The sequence below is a fragment of the Odontesthes bonariensis genome, chromosome 9 (genome assembly GCF_027942865.1).
Source record: "Odontesthes bonariensis isolate fOdoBon6 chromosome 9, fOdoBon6.hap1, whole genome shotgun sequence".
In the NCBI taxonomy this organism is placed as follows: Eukaryota; Metazoa; Chordata; class Actinopteri; order Atheriniformes; family Atherinopsidae; genus Odontesthes; species Odontesthes bonariensis.
Window position 1 is genome coordinate 35,029,862 of NC_134514.1, and position 19,220 is coordinate 35,049,081.

At 39.0% G+C, this 19,220-nt stretch overlaps 1 protein-coding gene across 2 annotated transcripts; it reads right to left on the reverse strand.

Annotated features, from left to right (window-relative positions):
• Positions 1–141: 141 nt before the first annotated feature.
• Positions 142–17,910, reverse strand: LOC142388634 (uncharacterized). 2 transcript variants are annotated; one of them, XM_075474119.1, is made up of 12 exons: positions 17,784–17,910; positions 17,549–17,687; positions 16,270–16,391; positions 15,664–15,685; positions 15,357–15,403; positions 15,053–15,200; positions 14,639–14,927; positions 13,889–13,994; positions 11,804–11,950; positions 6,533–6,593; positions 5,505–5,687; positions 142–2,483 (listed from the first exon to the last, which is right to left on the reverse strand). In XM_075474119.1, the coding sequence occupies exons 2-12, from the start codon at positions 17,673–17,675 to the stop codon at positions 2,416–2,418; spliced, it is 1,320 nt and encodes a 439-aa protein (XP_075330234.1). In that variant the 5' UTR covers positions 17,676–17,687; positions 17,784–17,910; the 3' UTR covers positions 142–2,415. The 2 variants fall into 2 exon arrangements, with proteins under 2 accessions (XP_075330234.1, XP_075330233.1); XM_075474118.1 differs by having other exon boundaries at positions 17,549–17,910.
• Positions 17,911–19,220: the final 1,310 nt, after the last annotated feature.

A 19,220-nucleotide genomic window follows, 5' to 3' on the forward strand; every position in this document is an offset into this window, starting at 1 on the left:
GGTATAGAAAATGGGTGGATGGATATATATATTTGCCAAACTGTTTAAAAAAAAATATATATATATATATATATATATATATATATGTATATATATATACATATATATATTTAATTCACAACTGAATGACAATAGAACAGGTTTATTACAATGAAAACCAAACCCACAACTTTATTGAAATTAAAGATGAGCATGAATACACTACAGAGGCATGACACAACTGCAATGCATCAGCACTGTGAATAAGCATACATTAAACACAAACAACGGGTTTTACATTTTATTGAACTAAACTGGAGGGAAGTGCTAGAAACTGATCGGATCCTTGTGGCTGTGTGGGTTTTTGATGTTGCATTGTCTATATAAAACTTTTTAAATCAAGAATCAAACATGTTGGAATTGGCACTTTATTTTTCACTGCTTTGAACAATTGTCATGATCTGCTCCTCAAAGGAAAACTGACAGAAACTGTTTCGCCATCTCTTTCTGGGTAATGAGTAACAATCAGCATGAGTCATCAATAACTGCCTGATCTGTCATGTTCTACAAAAACAACACTAAATTAAAACTGCTGCATGATGAGGCATCACCTCATTTTGAGATTTTTATCAACTTGAGATTTTTATCCTCAGTACTCAAAATATATAAGACTTGTTGCTAAATAATAAACCCTACACCTATAGTATACATAGTACCAAACATAAAAAAAATCATCAAAAATGAAAAAGGTGAATAAAACTTTAACATGCCTAAAATAAAAATCTAAAATAAAACAGTTCAAGACTGACTGCACTTAAGATGAGCAGTGACGTACAAATGAAGGCTTCCTTCTCTTTTACATGTGTAAATAAACTTCTTATTGTTATTCTCCTGTCTAACCTTTGCAATACCCATCCTAAAAAAGTGGGCAGAAAACACATTTCACAACCATTTAGTAGAGCCTTGTTATCTGTATTTATCATTTTACTTGCATCAGTATAAAAAGAAAAAAGGATTTGCAGTGATGGACTGAGTAAGTGCCCTGAAAAGACAAGACGCTTAAACAAACCGTTACACTCGATCACTCAGTCACTGCATGTAATGGCTTATATATGATACATAAGCCATTCAATTTTAAACTAGCTTTGTTCTCCCACCACCTACAACTTGTGATTTTCCTTATATCCATATATTGATATGACCATGACTGCCCACCACCACATAATGGAATTATAAAAATAGGTAATGAAATTGTTAAACCTCATAATGCCAGCTTGTCTCAGCTGGATTTAACCCTTGAATTACACTTATTTTAGACATGAAAGAACAAAACAATGTATTCCTGTGTTGACAATGACAAAATCTAAAAGAAGCCTTTAGTGGAACAACGAAAGATTTGTCTTGTAAGTAATATTAGCTCTGTACACACATTTAATACAAATGATAAATGTGTGCAACTCATTATTGGAAAGCACTTCTGACTTTGTTCACTTTGTGTCAGCTGCCTTCAGTCTATGAGCTGAGCGAAACACATCTTTATCTCCTCTCCATCCAATTGTCAGACATTCATCTGTTTACCCAAGACTACAGGTTTCATGTGCAATGATTCAAGAAAATTGCCCAATGACACATAATGTAACGTTAATTTGACACAGCCCTAAAACATTATATGCTAAGGAAAAGCATAGACTTAATTAAAACTCCATAACTCTTGACAGGCAACAGTGTTTTTTTCTTAACGGGCTGAGTCACAAAAAGAGAGTCAAATGTAACTGCATTCACTCCCCATCACAACATAATAATTGTCCTCTAATGCAAAAGTCCTTAAACAATTCAACATGTAAATTCTATGGCTCTAAATTTCTTTCGTTACAAATCAAGATGGATCCCAGTAATAAAGGAAAGCATCAAACCTGATTGAAAAAAAAAGTGTACGCCTAGTTATTGGGATCACAGATTTCATGTGATCTGCATTATAAGCTAAATGTATATTTTGTAAAAAGTAAATCAGTTTCTCTGTTAAGTGAAACTAATCATATCCTCACATTAGTCTCACGACTGGAAAATGTGAAGGGTTGTAAAACACTAGCAGGCCCTGACAAGTGTTTTGAAAAAGCTCAATTACACCACTGCATTTCAAACATTGCCATAGATTTTACATCAGAATCTCCAGGGACACACTTACTTGAGGACAACCTGTTACTTAAATGTAACCAACAATGCAAGTTTCATAGAAATCAGCAAATGTGCATCCTATTTTTCTGTGCAGGCCATAATAAAAACCTGACTAAAAGCCGGGCCTTTCTACCACACAAAACACCAGATGCTTTACGTTACAGGCTTGAACTTGTACTTGTGCTTAGAAGAACCAATTAATTATGGTCTTGTTAAGATAATAGTCAAGCCTAAACTAACTCAGAACATTACTGTCGGGTTTCAAAAATGCCCTGGCGGGCAAATGTGCTGGAAGCTCAGCCTGGTCTGTGCTGCATTCGCCAATTGCCCTGAAAAAGAAGAACAAAGTAGTCATCACAAATAGGAATCAAAAGCATCAACAACATTCACTTAACGTGTACTGTCATGTTAAAAAGACAGTGCACTCTCTTCAGTTTACAGGTGTTACATACCAGGACATCTGTTCCTTATTAGGTGTTGAAATTAAGTAGATGCAGCCACATTAAACAACAACACATGACTTATTACTTTGTGTCATTCATTTAACAGAAACTAAGCCAAAATGCAGAGGCAGTATGTGAAAAACCCTTAAGCATTGAGGGTTTTTGACAGGAAATAAGGAAATCAAATGCATTTTATTAAAGGTGGTGTAGGGGATCTTTTTCTGGAACATTTTTTTACATATTGCTTGAAATACTCTTCACACCCCCATTGCAACCAATTAATTAAAAGTTTTGATACAAATATGAAAAGTTTTAGTGGCCTCTAGAACGTACAATCTAGGAAAAACACTATCCAATCAGGCTACGGCTACACGAAAACGAAACAAGGTTTTTTTTTAAAATGGGTACGAAAATTCTTGCGACCACACGGCAACGCGCTGCGGTAAAGACTCAGGTCCAGACGAAAACGGATGAAAACGATGAAACGATGCAGTACACACGCCACTGTGTCACGCCACGCTGTGAGACAATAGAGAAGTGTTAAAATTGGCTCACAGCGTCAACGTTTGACTGACGCAAAAACGTTTTAGCTGTAACAATGGAAACGAAACGAGGCCGTTTTCAAACTTTCCCACTCTGGAACCCGTTCTCAAAAACAATCGTTTTGGGGTAGTGGGAACGCCGGCTCCGTGTGGCCGCGACAGCGAAACGATAAGAAAAAGTATCGTTTACAGTGAAAAACGTTTTCGTGTAGCCGCAGCCTCATTGTGAACGGACCGTTCACAATGATTGGATACTGATGCCGTCTATCAAACTGCAATCTGCTCCTCCCTCCCCCTCCTTCCCCCTGTGCGTGTACCCTGCTCCATGAACGAATTACGCGTCCAGAAGCTTGGCAGGAAGCTAAACTAGAGCCAGCTTGGCTAGCACCTAGCATTATTAAACGTATAGTTAGCATAAACTAAATACTAAATACGGCAACGATCGATGCTTGCTGTCAGAACAGCGCTCGTGCACCTTCGTGCTCGTTCATGTACTCTAGAGGCGTGCCTTCGGGGGGAAAGTGAAGAAAAGGGTTGGGACTTTTTACCGGTGTATTTTCAAAATGCAGCTTCGCTGGACTCAAAATCCAGGATCTCCTACCCTACCTGTAACTGCCCATCAGCAAGTGTGAGCACATCTATAAAAGCAGACGTTTTGTCAGTTTGCTGATCTGGAGCAATCAGGTGTGTGTTAACACAATGCCAAGGAGGAAAGACATCAGCAATGATTTTAGAGAAGCAATTGTTTCTGCCCATCAATCTGGGAAGGGTTATAAAGCCATTTTTGCAGCCACAGGGCCTGGGCACCTTGCAGTCATTGAATCCACCATGAACTCTTCTGTATACCAAAGTATAAGAGTCAAATTTGAGAACATCTGTCTGACAGCTAAAACTTGGCTGAAACTGGGACATCAACACAGCAGAAAATCTACAGAAGAATGTCTGAAAAAGAAAATAATCAAGGAGTTACAATGGTCCAGTTAAAGTCCAGACCTCAGCCTGACGGAAATGCTGTGGTGGGACCTTCAGAGAGCTGTGCATAAACTAATGCTGCAGACCTCAATGAGCTGAAGCAACCGTAAATATAAAGAAATGCTTGGCCAAAATCTCCTCAACGATGTCAAAGACTGAGAGAATTAAAGGTGGTGTACATTCTTTTTCACTTGCCAAACTGTTCAGACAGTAGTTGCAGTAACTAGTCAACTGGCCATGCAGGCCCAGACACATTAAGATCATTCTTCCGCTCAGAAAGCCAATAACGTGAGAAACTGGTGTTATTGAAAGAGGGAATGCACTCTTTTTCACATGACTGAAGCTCCCTTAACCTTGTAGCACCCACAGTTGCAGATATGCAACAAGCTTTTTATTTATTTACATTATATTTTTATTTATATTTTTATTTACATTACATTTTTTGCATTTTATATGTGCTTCACTTTTTCACAACAAAGATCTGTGAAATCTGTTTGATTTGTTGTTGACTGGAAAGTTTATGATGGTTGCGTTCCGCACTTTATATTAAGAATGTTCAATAAAGGTCTATTATATACATTTTATTGTGGTAGCAGCAGTTACTGGTGAACTTTCACTATACCTTTTTTGCCAAACGATCTGCAGAGAATGACTTGGTTTTGTGAACAAAATTAATCAGGAAAGCCCACAGTTGTAAATATGCAACATTGCCTAAAATGATCAAAAATAGCCCAATTCCAAATATATTGGTTTATTCCCACCCAAAAAGATGCAAGAAGAGCCAAAATGATTTTTTCCAATGATTATTCATATGCTTGGGTGCTACAAGGTTAAAGCACAGATATCCGAACAACAGAAAATAGAGATGTTTTGATATATTTACTCTATCATACTGTTAGTATGGTTCTACTGGAATGTAGTTCTACAGACAGTGACTACATCTTAAATTAGAATTCTAACAAAAGCAGAGCTGAGTAAAGTGGCTCTGTAGCCCAGCCAGCCTTTGTGTCTGCATATTTTCCTGAGTAAGAAATTGGTAATCAGTTCTGTATCAAACTTTAAAAACTTCTATCACTACTTTAAAGTTCTATGTAGCAATATTCAACACCAAGGATCATCCACACCTTATCAACTAAGTTTAAGCTTACCTTATTTGCTCACTCTCCTCCAGATTTATTTATTTCCCAGCAGTAACTAAACTACAAACAAGAGTCAACTGCACTCGGTGTCTAAAGCCCAGTTTAGCTCCCTAAATGTCCCCTTATGAAAAAAGACAGCACTTTAACGGAAAGAAAAAGAAAACTCAATCAGTAACTGATTGAATGTCTGACTTCGACCCAAATCCAAAATAAACAGTGGAATAATGACTTCAGAGTTGCATCTAAATTCATACCTCTCACAGTCTGGCAGACTGCGGTATGAAGGTAGCTGTCCATCTGCAGCAGGCACTCCAGCGTCTCCATCATTTGCTCTTGGCGCAGTGTGTGGAGTCTCATGTCACTCTGAGATTTGTTGCTTCTTACCTCACACATGCTGTTCTTCAGAGCCACAGAAGCACACTGGAGGACACTCATTCCTGAGAACAAACAGACCATCCCATCACTCAACGTCTGAGCACCTTGTGACATTACATCAGCTTCCTGACTTGATGACATGTATTCACATCTAAAGCTACCTTGACAGCAGCTTTTTGCTGTGCTATTTACAGCAAATTCTCACAGCAGTTACATAGTTCATCTAACTTAAGAAAGAAATTAGATTGGGTTTTTAAAAAATGCACTTGTACTTTCATTTTCTAACTCTGTGAGGAAGTTTAACTTGTTGCTATTTGCTACTGAATTCAGCATTATTAAGGCAACAACAGAAGTTACTCTAGAAATGACAAAAACAACCAAACAAAAAGTAAATATCAGTAAGATGTGTCCCATAACTGATAATAGCTGTTAATAACTGCTTATACAAGTGGAACAAACTGCCAGTGGAGATTAAACTTTCACCAAATGGAGACATTTTTAAATCCAGGTTAAAGACATTTCTGTTCTCATGTGCATGAAATCTGCACGCTATCTTTTAACTTATCTAGACAATTGCTTGTTTTTAAATTCATTTAAATTATTTTATTTGTTTCTCTTTATATTCTTTTATGTATTTTAATGCTTCTTCCACTCCCTGCTGCAATGCTTTTATTTTATGAGAAGCACTTTGAATTGTTTGTACATGAAATGCGCTTTATAAATAAATTTGATTTGATTTGATTTGATTTTGATATAACGTTAGCCTCTAAACACCATGCAATAAGACACAGGAATACAGCCCAGGGTTATAGAGACTGCATGAGAAGCAGGAATTATGTGAATTTACTCCTGTTTCTTATCTTATCTATTGATATTAGATTTGAATTTGTGAGGTGACAGTACTTACCAGAGTTATCAGTGGCTTTGACATCAATATACACACCATCCCTCATTGCTTGTTTTAGGACCTATTAGAAAACATAAATACTGGTCAAATACACACAGTACGAGCGACAGTGTGTGATACAGTTTCAGTGTTAAAAGGTTGGTCTCAGTGGAGATTGACTTGATCAATATTAAAGTAACAGTCTTTTCAACCAGTTTTAATTGCCAAATGGGTCAACTGTGTCCATGTTGGTCTGACAACATTCATTTCAAATAATTTGAATGTATTCATATAGCACAAATTTACATCTAAAGTCATCTCAGGACACTTTACAGAGTACCCTGAGGTGACTTCAATTGGAATTGGACTGTATTTAATTGGACATCAATGCAAGTCTGATTAGATGCTGTCTAATTCGGTCAATTAAAACCTTAAAGTCTTCGAGCTGCTGATTTGAACAACATAAACTTGAAAGCTGTTCCAATGTGAGATTTTTTTTTGTGTGTGTATGGTAGAGGAAGTACAACATGTAATCAATATGAAAAGTAGAATCACTTGTAACTGCTTTCAGATAGCTAAAAGTAGTGAAAAACTGTTCTTGCCCGCAATTAGTGGCTTATAAAAACATTGTCAGTCTAAAATAGTTCTGGAACTAATGAGTATTTTCAGTATGAATTCATTTGCAGATACTTTCTTTTTAGTTTACCGATTAATCATTTAGTCAAAATATGCCAGTAAAGGGTAAAAATCTCACATTTTCCCCAGCTTCTAAAATGTTTTTTTTTTTTTTTCACAAAGAACAAACAATGATCCAAGAAGTACCCTAGAACACTTTGTACATCTTTGTAACACCATCAGTAACGTTGGGTGTATTTTACCCAATATAATATACCCACCCAAAAAAAACTTCTCATCAAAATATATTAAAACACAAGTACTTTATTTCCAGCTATACAATACCTCGTAAAACGAAAAAAAAAGTACCATTGGGGTACACTATAAAAAGACTTAGTGACAAATTTGGGAATGTTTGGGTTTGAGAATTTTTTTGGACTTTAAGTCTTGGGTTTCTGGTTTAATTATTTGTACTCTTGTGTTATTGGTTTGTCATCAGGTTTTCTTCGTTTTGTATTCTAGTCTTTGGTTTACTTTTAAACTATTGGGGGTTTTGTCTTCATTAGTTTTTCTTTGGGTCTTGTCTTTTCTTAGTTCTGTTTTGTTTCAAGCTTCATATTCTCACTCATCATTTCCTCAGTCCCCTTGTTCAGGTTATTAGCTCATCTGCCACACTTGTTCAATTTTCTCGGCTACGATCATTAACTCATCTGCTCCTTCAGTATTTAGGCTCTCTGGTTTCTTACAGTCATTTTCAGATCCTCGCCGTTGTCTCCTCATGCTCGTCTTTGTCAGTTCTGGTTTAGGTTCAAATATTTTGTCACAGTCAAGTTTTCTTTGTTTCTAAGGGTTTTGTTGGATTAGTTTTGGTCTATGGAGTTCCAGCTTGGCTGCCCTTTTTGTTATTGTTACGTTATCGTTGGAATCGTTAACGAGATCCATAAAAAATAACATAAATAATGCAGCTGGCTGACTCTAGTGTTCTGGGTTTAAAAGTAGGGAGAAGCGATAAGAAATACCTACCTGTATCTGTACCTGTGAGTTGAATTTTACTGAAAGCAGAACAATCGCTGTTGTTTTACTTTGAACTGTAATGACAGGTTACCCTCAGTTGCAAAATGGATAAACATCACTGTCTGTAGCTGCAGCACACATGTCATAAATCATATGTCACACCGCTGAGATTGTGAAATAACTTCAAATGCCACAGGGGGAAATGCTTTACACTCAGAAAAACTATAATTAAGGTGTTGTGTGCAGCTTTAGAGTGATTACAGTCATGTTTGATTTTTCAGACATGTTCTTCTGAGCTGAAAAAGGCTATTTATCCTCTTCCATACCTTTGCAAATTCCTGAGCTGAAAATAAATGTGCCAGAGTAACCTGTTCACTGGGATCAGTGGAAACTGAATCTGCAGTTATCTCTACATCAATAACTTGTGACAAGGCTAATGTTACTCATCCAAAGTAAATAGGACCTACAACAACTCAAAGCAGAAATAATATTCCTGCAAGAAACCCATTTGTCGTTTTGCTCCTCTTTTCAGTGTTTCAGTTCTTATTGGCCATAATATTTCCTTTAAACCACACAGTGAGTCTAATAAAGGTGGTCATCATCGAGCTGTACAATACCGTTCTAGTGAACATATCCACCCCTAAGTCTGATAATGTAGACTTCTTCAAGCACCTCCACTCATTGCTCTTTCTCTCTCCTATTACTCTACCATATTCTCCTATTTTTGGGGGTGATTTCAACTTATGGAAAGACCCAGTCCAGTCCAAGATGGATCCTCAACTAAACCCATTATGACAAGTGTATCAGCCTCATACACTATATTGCCAAACGTATTCAATCACTCATCCAAATAATTCAATTTAGGTGTTCCAATCACTTCCATGGCCACAGGTGTATACATGCAAGCACCTATGCATGCAGACTGCTTCTACAAACATCTGTGAAAGAATGGGTCGCTCTCAGGAGCTCAGTGAATTCCAGCGTGGTACCATGATGGGATGCAACCTGTGCAATAAGTCCAGTCGTGAAATTTCCTCGCTACTAAATATTCCACAGAACTGTCAGTGGTATTATAACAAAGTGGAAGCAACTGGGAACAACAGAAACTCAGCCACGAAGTGGTGTGCCGCGTAAAAGTCCAGAGCGGGGTCAGCGGATGCTGAGGCGCATAGGGGTTGCCAACTTTCTGTAGAGTCAATCGCTACAGACCTCCAAACTTCAGATTAGCTCAAGAACAGTCCGTAGAGAGCTTCATGGAATGGGTTTCCATGGCTGAGCAGCTGAGTCCAAGCCATACATCACCAAGTGCAATGCAAAGCCATGGATACAGCGGTGTAAAGCACGCTGCCACTGGACTCTAGAGCAGTGGAGACGCGTTCTCTGGGGTTACGAATCATTCTTCTCTATCTGGTAATCTGATGGACAAGCCTGGGTTTGGTGGTTGCCAGGGGAACGGTACTTATCTGACTGCATTGTGCCAAGTGTAAAGTTTAGTGGAGGGGGGATTATGGTGTTGGGTTGTTTTTTCAGGAGCTGGGCTTGGCCCCTTAGTTCCAGTGAAAGGAACTCTGAATGCTTCAGCATACCAAGAGATTTTGGAAAATTTCATGCTCCCAACTTTGTGGAAACAGTTTGGGGACGGCCCCTTCCTGTTCCAACATGACTGCGCACCAGTGCACAAAGCAAGGTCCATAAGACATGGATGAGCCAGTTTGGTGTGGAAGAACCTGACTGGCCTGCACAGAGTCCTGACCTCAACCCGATAGAACACCTTTGGGATGAATTAGAGCGGAGACTGCGAGCCAGGCCTTCTCGTCCAATATCTGTCAAACCTCACAAATGCGCTCCTGGAAGAATGGTCAAAAATTCCCATAAACACACTCCTAAACCTTGTGGAAAGCTTTCCCAGAAGAGTTGAAGCTGTTATAGCTGCAAACGGTGGGCCGACGTCATATTAAACACTATGGATTAAGAATGGGATGTCACTTAAGTTCATATGCGTGTAAAGGCAGATGAGCGAATACTTTTGGCAATATAGTGTATGTGCTGGTCCTGTCTCAGCCTCCACAAGAACTGGACAACATCTCCCAGTTTTTAAGGTTGACTTGATCTGAACCCTCTGGTTGCTCTGTTTGGCGTTTCTTAAGGCCCTGTCACACTGTTGCGTATGAGAGAAGCGTTGCGTATGAAAATTAATAATATAATTTTCATACGCACGAAAAGTCCTTGAAAATAAAGAATGACTAGCGTATGAGTAGCATATGAACTGCGCATGCCCAGCGTACGTTTCAACGCGCCTATATCAGCAGCCTTTCCACATTGCTCCATTATTGCAGTAGACGACGCGCTATCAACATCTCTCGAGACATTCATCTCGATCATGCCTCCCAAGAAGCAATCGTCGTTTGCCCGGGCCCTGGGCCGAGGAAAAGGCAAAAAACACAAAAATCATTCTCACCCAAACCTGCTGAAATGCCTGATGCACCTGCGGCTGATGAGTTACATGCTTCTGAGCGATCAAGATCCCCAACTCCTCCTCCTGACCGCTCCCGTGAATCATCGGTTGCCTGCCGCCTCCATCTCCGGTGGCAAACGGGCGGAGGCTATAAATACGCTAGCTGTACGGTACACCTTCATGCCAACATATGGCAATTTATGTCCAGCGTTCTCGACCTATCAGTAACGTACCTATATCGTACCTCTAGCATATTCAGCGTATGCCTAGCGTATGCTTAGCGTATTAACCATACGCACAAAAGTTTTGAGCATGTTCAAAAATGTATTTCTGCCTCAACGTATGCCAACGTATGCCAGCGTGCTTGAAACGTATACAACCTATGCCTAACGTTCCCCTGGCGTATGTCAGCGTATACCAGCGTATGAGTGATAATTTTCATATGCAACACATATGCTTCTCTCATACGCAACAGTGTGACAGGGCCTTTAAGGTGAACAGACAATTGACCTCAGAAAAACATTGTGCTCTATCTTTTGCTACCCTCTTGGCTAGACATGCAGTGATCCTAAAGTGGAGGAATGCTGCCCCTCCTATTAATTTCAGGTGTTTCGTGGACTTCTTGTCCTGCTTGAAATATGAGAAAATCAGACATTCGCTTCAGCATTGCAGCTTTTTAAGAGCGTAAAGGGGCATTTTTTTGAATGCATAACAGCACTTCTAATGAGATTCTTAAGTGGTGGCGGCTAAACCTGGACTAACTGATAATTGTCCTTTAGCTAATGTTGGAATGGGATAAGGGAAGAATTCCTTCTTTTTTTTTCTTTTCTTATATTTTCATGTTATTGTTCAGTAGCTGTATGTACCTGTATTTGTATCATGAAAAGAAAAACCCTTGCTAAAACGATCTGGATTGAAAAAGTAAATATGAGCTGCAGGATGACATTCTGTGAAGAGGGGGAACTGTCACAGAATACACTTCCTATTGTTCTTTTTCAAATGCATCCTCTGACTGCTGGTTTCTAAGTATTGTGATTTTCTTTCTGTACCCTTCTGTCAACCAGTGATGATATGATACCATTCACTACTGTTTTTGCCCATATCCTATTGCTTGTGTGTGAAATATAATTTGGCAAACAAAACAGCAGAGAGCCAACCCGAAACAAACTTTGAGCAGTAGAGAAGAAGACAAAAAAAAAAGCTCCAACCTCCAAGACTCTGATGTAGCCATTCTCAGCACTGAGATGGAGACAGGACTTTCCCAAGTTGTTTGTCTCATTGACGTTGGCTCCCAGATGGATCAAATCTGCCATCATAAGATGCTGGTTGTATTTTGCCGCATAGAGCAGGGCAGTCTGTGAGTAAAAGGCAAAACAATGTATTCCATGATGGCTGCTGTTTATCATTTACCCATATTTGTATCATATAGATAACTCTGTGTGCAGACCAGAGGTCCGTTTCACGTAGCAGGTTTAGTGAAAACTCTGAGTTGGTTAACCCTGAAATGAGGGAAACCCTGAGTTTTCCGTTTCACAAAGGGAGGTAACTCAACCCCGAGAAAGAGGGGTAACTCTAGCCTGTTTCACAAAGAGAGGTGACTTAACCTCACGGTCAGTTACCGGAGTAACAGACTCTCTGAACCTAACCTGGTCGGGACCAGGTTTTATTCAAGAAACCTTGAGTTTCTTTCTGTCTCCGCCCTCTTTCAGCCACACACGCCATTTGATTTCCTCATTCATTCAGTCAGCAGAGCGAGTTCTTCTACTTCTAGAAGTCCTTTAGGCACAGTAGGAGGCAACTTTTTTCACGAACATGTCCTTTTGACAACGATCCCATGGATGAAGGTGCAGCATTATTGCGCAGAGAAATAAATATTCGTCGGAGATGGTTATCAGACCGCGCACAGATTTTTGCATTTACAGACAATTATCTTTTTGAGCGGCACCATCAGAATGTGTTGGGACAAAAGAAAAAAAAGACATAAAAGACAAATAAATATTTGTATGAATAGGCTTAAAAAAGACATAGGCCTATAGGCCTATTATATTTTATAAAGGCACTCGTGTCTTGGGGGTGGATTCCCTCCAGGGATTCCCTCAGCCACTGCCCTCCCGTTAGAGGTGGCGGTGCTGGGCACCACCCGTTTTACGGGCATCTGCCTTCTTTCTGTTGGCTGAGTAGAAGTCTGTGTTAGTTTAAATAGGCTTAATTATTTAACAGAACATGATATAGATGATGACTCTAAATTGTCCTTCGGAGTGACTGTGAGTGTGTATGGTTGTTTGTCTCGTTTGTCTCTATGTGGCCCTGCGATGGACTGGCGGCCTGTCCAGGGTGTACCCCGCCTCTTGCCCATTGACCGCTGGGATAGGCTCCAGCCCCCCCGCGACCCGACTGACGGATTCAGCGGTGTATAGATGATGGATGGATGGATGGTATAGATGAGAAGACATAGTTTATGTGTGTGAAAACAGCATTATGTTGGGAATAAAATAACTGCACAGTCAAATAGCCACTTAATATTTACTTTACAGTGTAAAACATGATCAAAATGAGGAACCTCCATGCCGAGGTCTCACCTGTTTGAACAATGTTTTTATATTTAATCTTAAACTGCTGCCAAGAGCGCTTCTCCCCTGCGGGATTTCACCTAAATGAAATAAATGAATGGGCTACCATTCAAGCAGTTTCCCTGTAATATTATTGTGATTGCAAAGGACTACATTTAAACTTACACTTTTGCTGCTGCAGCGGTGTTGCACTTATTTCTAAAAACGTATTGAAACTCGCCGTATGAGCGCATTAAGATTTCCAATTCGAGGTTGGTGAAAAACGTAGCCCCTCCTTTTCCCCGTTGCCAAGGGGACTCGTCGAATCGGGGCTCCATTGATGCTGGCTTTTTAAAGTTGTGGTGCACGCGCTAAACTCAAGGTGAACTTACTCAGAGTTGATTAACCTCACTCAAATCAGCGTTTGTGGAACCGAAAACTCGGGGTTTTCTATCTCAGAGTAGATCAACTCAGAGATCAGGAATAGACTCAGAGTTGGTTGAACCTGCTACGTGAAACGGACCCCAGGCTGTGAGCATGTGTGATATACAAGGAAAATTGAAAAATTGACTACAAACTGGACAGCCAAACTCCACATTTCCCTGCCTGTATGTGACACACTTTCACTTGCTTCAACGGTTTGTGTCTCTGCCTTTGTATGACAGCTAAACATGGTGGTAACAAATATAGGAAAATAATACTGAAATTATACAATTGTTAAGAATAAAGAAAATATTTGAGCACCATTCCATCACAGTCTTTGAAGTCCAGGCGGTTGAGTGCGGCCATCCTTTTAGCAGTGGCGTAGCCAAGTGCCCTCTTTCCCATACACACCACCTCATGGAGAGCCCTGGAAGGAGAAGCATGAACAAACTTTTATATTTAGGGTAAATAATGACACAAAGTTGTAGCACAGAATGAAACTGGGTTTTAGAACATTTTCTCTAAGTGAGCTCAACAAACTGAACAACGCAACTTTTGGCCTATGGATATGATTATAGCATGTTATTTTCTGTATGAAACTTTCGCCTGTGTTTCTTAAACTCTGACATGTAGAAATGTTGTCTCTAACAAAGGCCTATTAAAATGTTCTATACAGGGTGAAATTATGCAACCAGTACAGGTTCAAGTCTGGTTTTAGACCTGTTCTTTAAGACACAGTTGTTAGGCATCACTCACTGTTTAAAAGGCACACATTACCCATTAAGATGTGAAGTAACATATTTGAGCTTTTACCCTGTTACCCCGCATGTGTCTTAATTCTTAATTCTTAATTCTTAAGACACATGCAGACCAAACAGAAATGCTCACTTCTTTTTACTTCTAGATCTTTTTTCTCTAGTTTAAAACTTGTCTTCGGTCCAAAAAGACTAAAATGATATTTAATAATATTCTAAGATCTTGAGGATTGCAACCACTCCATTACACCTGCAAATAGGTGAGTGTGATAGATCAATTTCCATGTACTCGGTGACAGTTCCACGTCAAACTTACGTCCTGCCACATTTATCAGTGGCCAGCAGCTCCGCATCGGATGTGTTGCTAAGCTGGTTCTCCTCTTTGAGCAGCTGCATCCAGAAAAAAGCAGAGCTGCTCTGATCCTGGTTGTGGTTTGGGAGAGCAAACCACTCTTTGCCTCTTTCATCATTTCTTTGCGTGTTTTCAACGCTGGAGAACATGCAGTGAGGAGGGGACATGGTCTGGTAGTGCTCAGTAGTGCCGGTAGAGTAAGTCATGTAGGATTCTGGACTGGGAATCATCACATCATACTCATCACTGTATCCTGCATTAAAGGAGATAACATGGGAAGATAATATGTTGTATGTAAAATTAAAGTAACCTTGATACCTGATCTTGAAGCTGCTCATTGGGGTAGCATTTTAAAGAAGTTGCTATCAGCATAATTACCACTTGGAGAGAACTCAGGATTCGCTGGAGGGCTGGAGGCGGACAAATTTTTGGGCAGGGAGTGGTAGTTGTTACCAGTTCTTAGATCCTCCTCCAGCACCTCAAGGATGATTGCCAGCTCCTCCAGGCTTTTCATGGGGTCTTGTACCTGAATGCCAAAAGTAATCACAGCATTCTGAGTTATTTGAACCAATCCTTAAAAATGATATATGAAGCTCACCATTCCATTAATTACCCCCGAGGACAAAGCTTGAGGAAACCTCTGGGATTAGCTGAGAGATGTTTTTTTTTTTTCAACACTTACCCTGATAGTTTGTTTTCTGGAACGAGTTCTGGCTCGTTTCATGTTTCCTGTCAAAGATGAAGTCAACTTAGAGTCTCAGAGCACATAATATGTTTGGCTTCAAAGTATAGTCTTTTAGCAGGCACACATCAAACTAGTATCTTATAGGCATATTAATAATTTTTTTTCAAAATCAATAACCTTTGTATGTACCTGACAGCGTAAAACACAAGAGCTCTTGAGAGATTTTTGTGATACAACATACAAAGTTTGTACTTTTTAAAAAAGAAAGAAAAAAAAAGATTTTTTTTAAAAAGTTTTTACTGACCTGTTCTTGTTTTGGGACCTCTCTGATTTCAGATAGATACAAAAAAAAAAAAGTGTTAGTGTGAGTTATTATCTGGGCATTTTCTTAGACATATACAGATGTATGACTGCACCTCCTAGAAAAATAACATAGAGATTTTTTCATGTCAAATCAATGCACTAAAAAAATCTATACACCAGCAAAGATATGTTTTTATTCTCATCTAGAGCAGTAGAGCAGTAATATGAACTCATCAAAATATGGGGAGATCTCAGGTCTCATCAAAATAATCAGGAAGAAGTTGACCTTAATGATCAATAAAAGTTCAATTAAAAATAAATTAAATTTTTTATAAATACTTTTCTCTTGGATTAGTTTTCAACCTTAGATTTGAAAGAACAAGGGGAACAAGTGTATTGATTTTATCTCTTTGCAAAAATCTTTCATATAAACATATTAACTAGGACCAACATAAGAAAAAACCTAATGTAATTTTACTTTGGCTGATGAGTCTTCATTTTGCCTTAAAGTTTACATGCAATTACGTACACATGTGGAAATATCGACATTGATTTTTTATTGTCTCACACACACAAATTAAAAATAATTACATAAAAACATAAATACCCTAAAATCTTGAGGTTCCTGGCCTTGCGATCGGCGAATGTTTCTCAGTAGATCCCTTACAGGCATTCTAACACGGACCCCGAGGTAGACCCTCTCATTGCCATAGATGGAACATTTTGACCCTTGACAAAAACAGTGGATGATGTTATATGGCAGCATTTGAACAGTGTTGAACACACACTCCCAAATGCAAATAATTACAGATTTCTCAGCGAATATTTGGTTTTATTCTTAACATTGCTCTCTTTTTTTGGCATGACTTGAGTTCTTGTTGCCTGTTGGATCATAGGTCCAACGTAACTGTTGGGGGTAAATCTGGATTATCATTAACTAGGAATGCACAGCTTATTAAAATCAGCTCTGTTCTGACACTGATGTGACTAGTATGACCTTAAACTGGTAAATGGTCTGACGTCAAAGTTTCCCTACAGTGCCGGAGCACATCAAACATTTCTTATCTTCTGCCAAGATTTCTTATCTATCTTCTTCATCTGGACTGCCTGTTCAAAATGCTTTGTCTCATAATTTGATGATGGTAGCTCTTGTCCTTTCCTGTGAAATCAACAATCCAGCTCCATTGAAAGTGTATGAAGGAAAGTACAACTTTAAATGTACTCTTTCATTTGTGCTACTTTCCGCACCTCAAATGTTTTTTTTTCCTCCTGCATATTTGCTTGAGAGAAACGTTTAAAATCCTCACTTTGTTAAGTAGCAAGTTCAAACTTATACAACATGCTTATTGTTAACATTAATATGTTTAATATCAAGCTTTGAGGCATTTCTTTAACAGTTACTGCTGAGTTCTTCTCAAATTGATTGATTGATTTTTTTATTTATTTGTTTATTTAGTCATTTATTATTATTATTAGTTAGTAGTAGTATTTTCACTAGAATTGGTATTATTATTGTTGTTGTTAATTCAATCATTGTAAATATTTAAAAAAAAATTGAGCTACTTGACTAATTTGAATTTCCCCCATTGGGGGATGAATAAAGTATTTTTCTATTCTATTCTATTCCATTCTATTTCATTTGGTTCTATGTTGGAATGTTCTGAGAACGAATTGAACCCTCGGTGCCGTGATTACAATGACAATGACGAAAATATAGTGTTGGACAATTTATGATCAAGTGACAGCCGAATAAGGACATGACCGAGTTTTCATCCGTTCATTTGTTATACCCTCTTTATCCAATTCAGGGTAAACTAACCACGAAATATTATTTACCAAAAAGCGGTCGATTTTTGGTACCTGCACCGAAAAAGCGTTATTTTTACCGTTTTCCCCCCCGCCTCGGTCACAGACAGTCACACCGGGGACAGCAGCCTCTGGTTCTGACAGAGCACCAGCTGTTATGTTCTGTTCCCTTCCTGTTGGGTCCCTTCCTTTATACCGTCCTCTCATCTCGTCAAACTTCTTGAAAAGAAAATCTCGGCGTCAGCATTGAACAGCACAGAAAAGTTGAGTTTGGTATTCCCAAATAGTTTAGAACATAATAGTCTGCAAACAAACTTATTATCCCGGGTGTGACTGGAACCTCTCTCCTCAGCCGACTCAACCCACCTGCAGGTTTGCCTACACTTAAATAACAGCTCTGTGTAATATTCTGTAACATGAAACCTGCTCTGTCATGGAGGAGGACTTGCACGCCTGCTGTTTTGAAGAAATGTAGTTCATACACTTTTAGAGCTAATGCACTTTCGAGGTTTACCAGGGGCAGAAATGTTTTCAGCTGGTCTGGAATGCAGTCAGGCCAGTCCAGTACCCGGACTTTTCTACTGTGAAGCCATGCTATTTTAAAAGATACAGTAGGCCTGTGTGGTTTAGCACTGTCTTTCTGAAATATGAAAAATATGTCATCCGGATGAGAATTATTGGGAATTCATTTGCATTAACATACATTGATAGTTTGACAAAAAGTTGAACATGTGCTGAGCACCTGGACCCATTTGAGTCTAGTGGAGCGTCAAGCATGTACATATGATTCAATGAATGATTCAATCCCCAACTGTGTGTCAGCTCGGTCAGCCCCCCCCCCCCCCCCCCCATTTATAAATAAAAGATAAAAAACATTTATTTTTCCAGCCCTTAAAAAATTCATGACAATGTCATACATGACTGAGGTGTATGGCTTTTTATGTCTTTGTTGTAGTCTCAATCTTGTTTGTATTTGTATTTAATGGAATGAACTATATGGATGAAAGAGTATTGTTACTTCCTGTATTGCTTCATCTGTAAAATTGGCAGCATGTTTGGGAGCTGATTTTCTGTTCATCTTCAGCCTGAAATATTGTACAGTAGGCCTTCATGCTGCTGCCACGTGACAACAGGCGGTGTCCTTTCTTCAGTAGTGATCCTGTATAGCCACCAAGAAACGCCCTCATTGAATTTATGCACCAAACCTTTGGCAAAGACAAGAATAACTTCTTGACTATTCTTTATTCATAATATCAATTATTATGAAAACCAGTTGATGAAACTTGATACATTTTTTCACAAGTGACTTCTACTAAAATATGGTGCCTTTAAATAATAAGCCAATATTATGAGAGCAAAGTTGTGTCCCTCTTGATAAAATAGCAGCTGGTGAGAGGCGGGAGAAAAAAGTAATTATCTGTTTTAAAAAAAGAAAAGAAAAAACACAGGGATCTATTAATCAGATTGGCAAAGAAATACTAAAATGCCAGAATTCCACCAAGTAGATTTTTGTAACTCAAGACCGCTTTTATTAACCATACCTGTGTGGAGGGGGCTATACTGCATGGGTCTCTCCATCCAATACTTGTTCAATCAACATGCTCCAGGTATATAGCCCACCTCTGCAATAATTGCAAAATCAAAGGTTAAACTAGAAATCTAACCCTCTTTCACGCCCCCCGATCCAACTGCATTTCTGCCCTCACCCCTCAGCCCCTTGCCGCCACATCCAGCAGTTCATAGTGAATTAAA

Coding starts and splice junctions, on each gene's coding strand:
- LOC142388634 (XM_075474119.1), bottom strand. CDS start 17,675: ATGAGAGGACGGTATAAAGGAAGGGACCCAACAGGAAGGGAACAGAAC. Junction 14,928..15,052: donor TCCTGAGTTCTCTCCAAGTG/GTAATTATGCTG, acceptor CCTTTAATGCAG/GATACAGTGATGAGTATGAT. Junction 6,594..11,803: donor GCTACATCAGAGTCTTGGAG/GTTGGAGCTTTT, acceptor GTTTTCTAATAG/GTCCTAAAACAAGCAATGAG.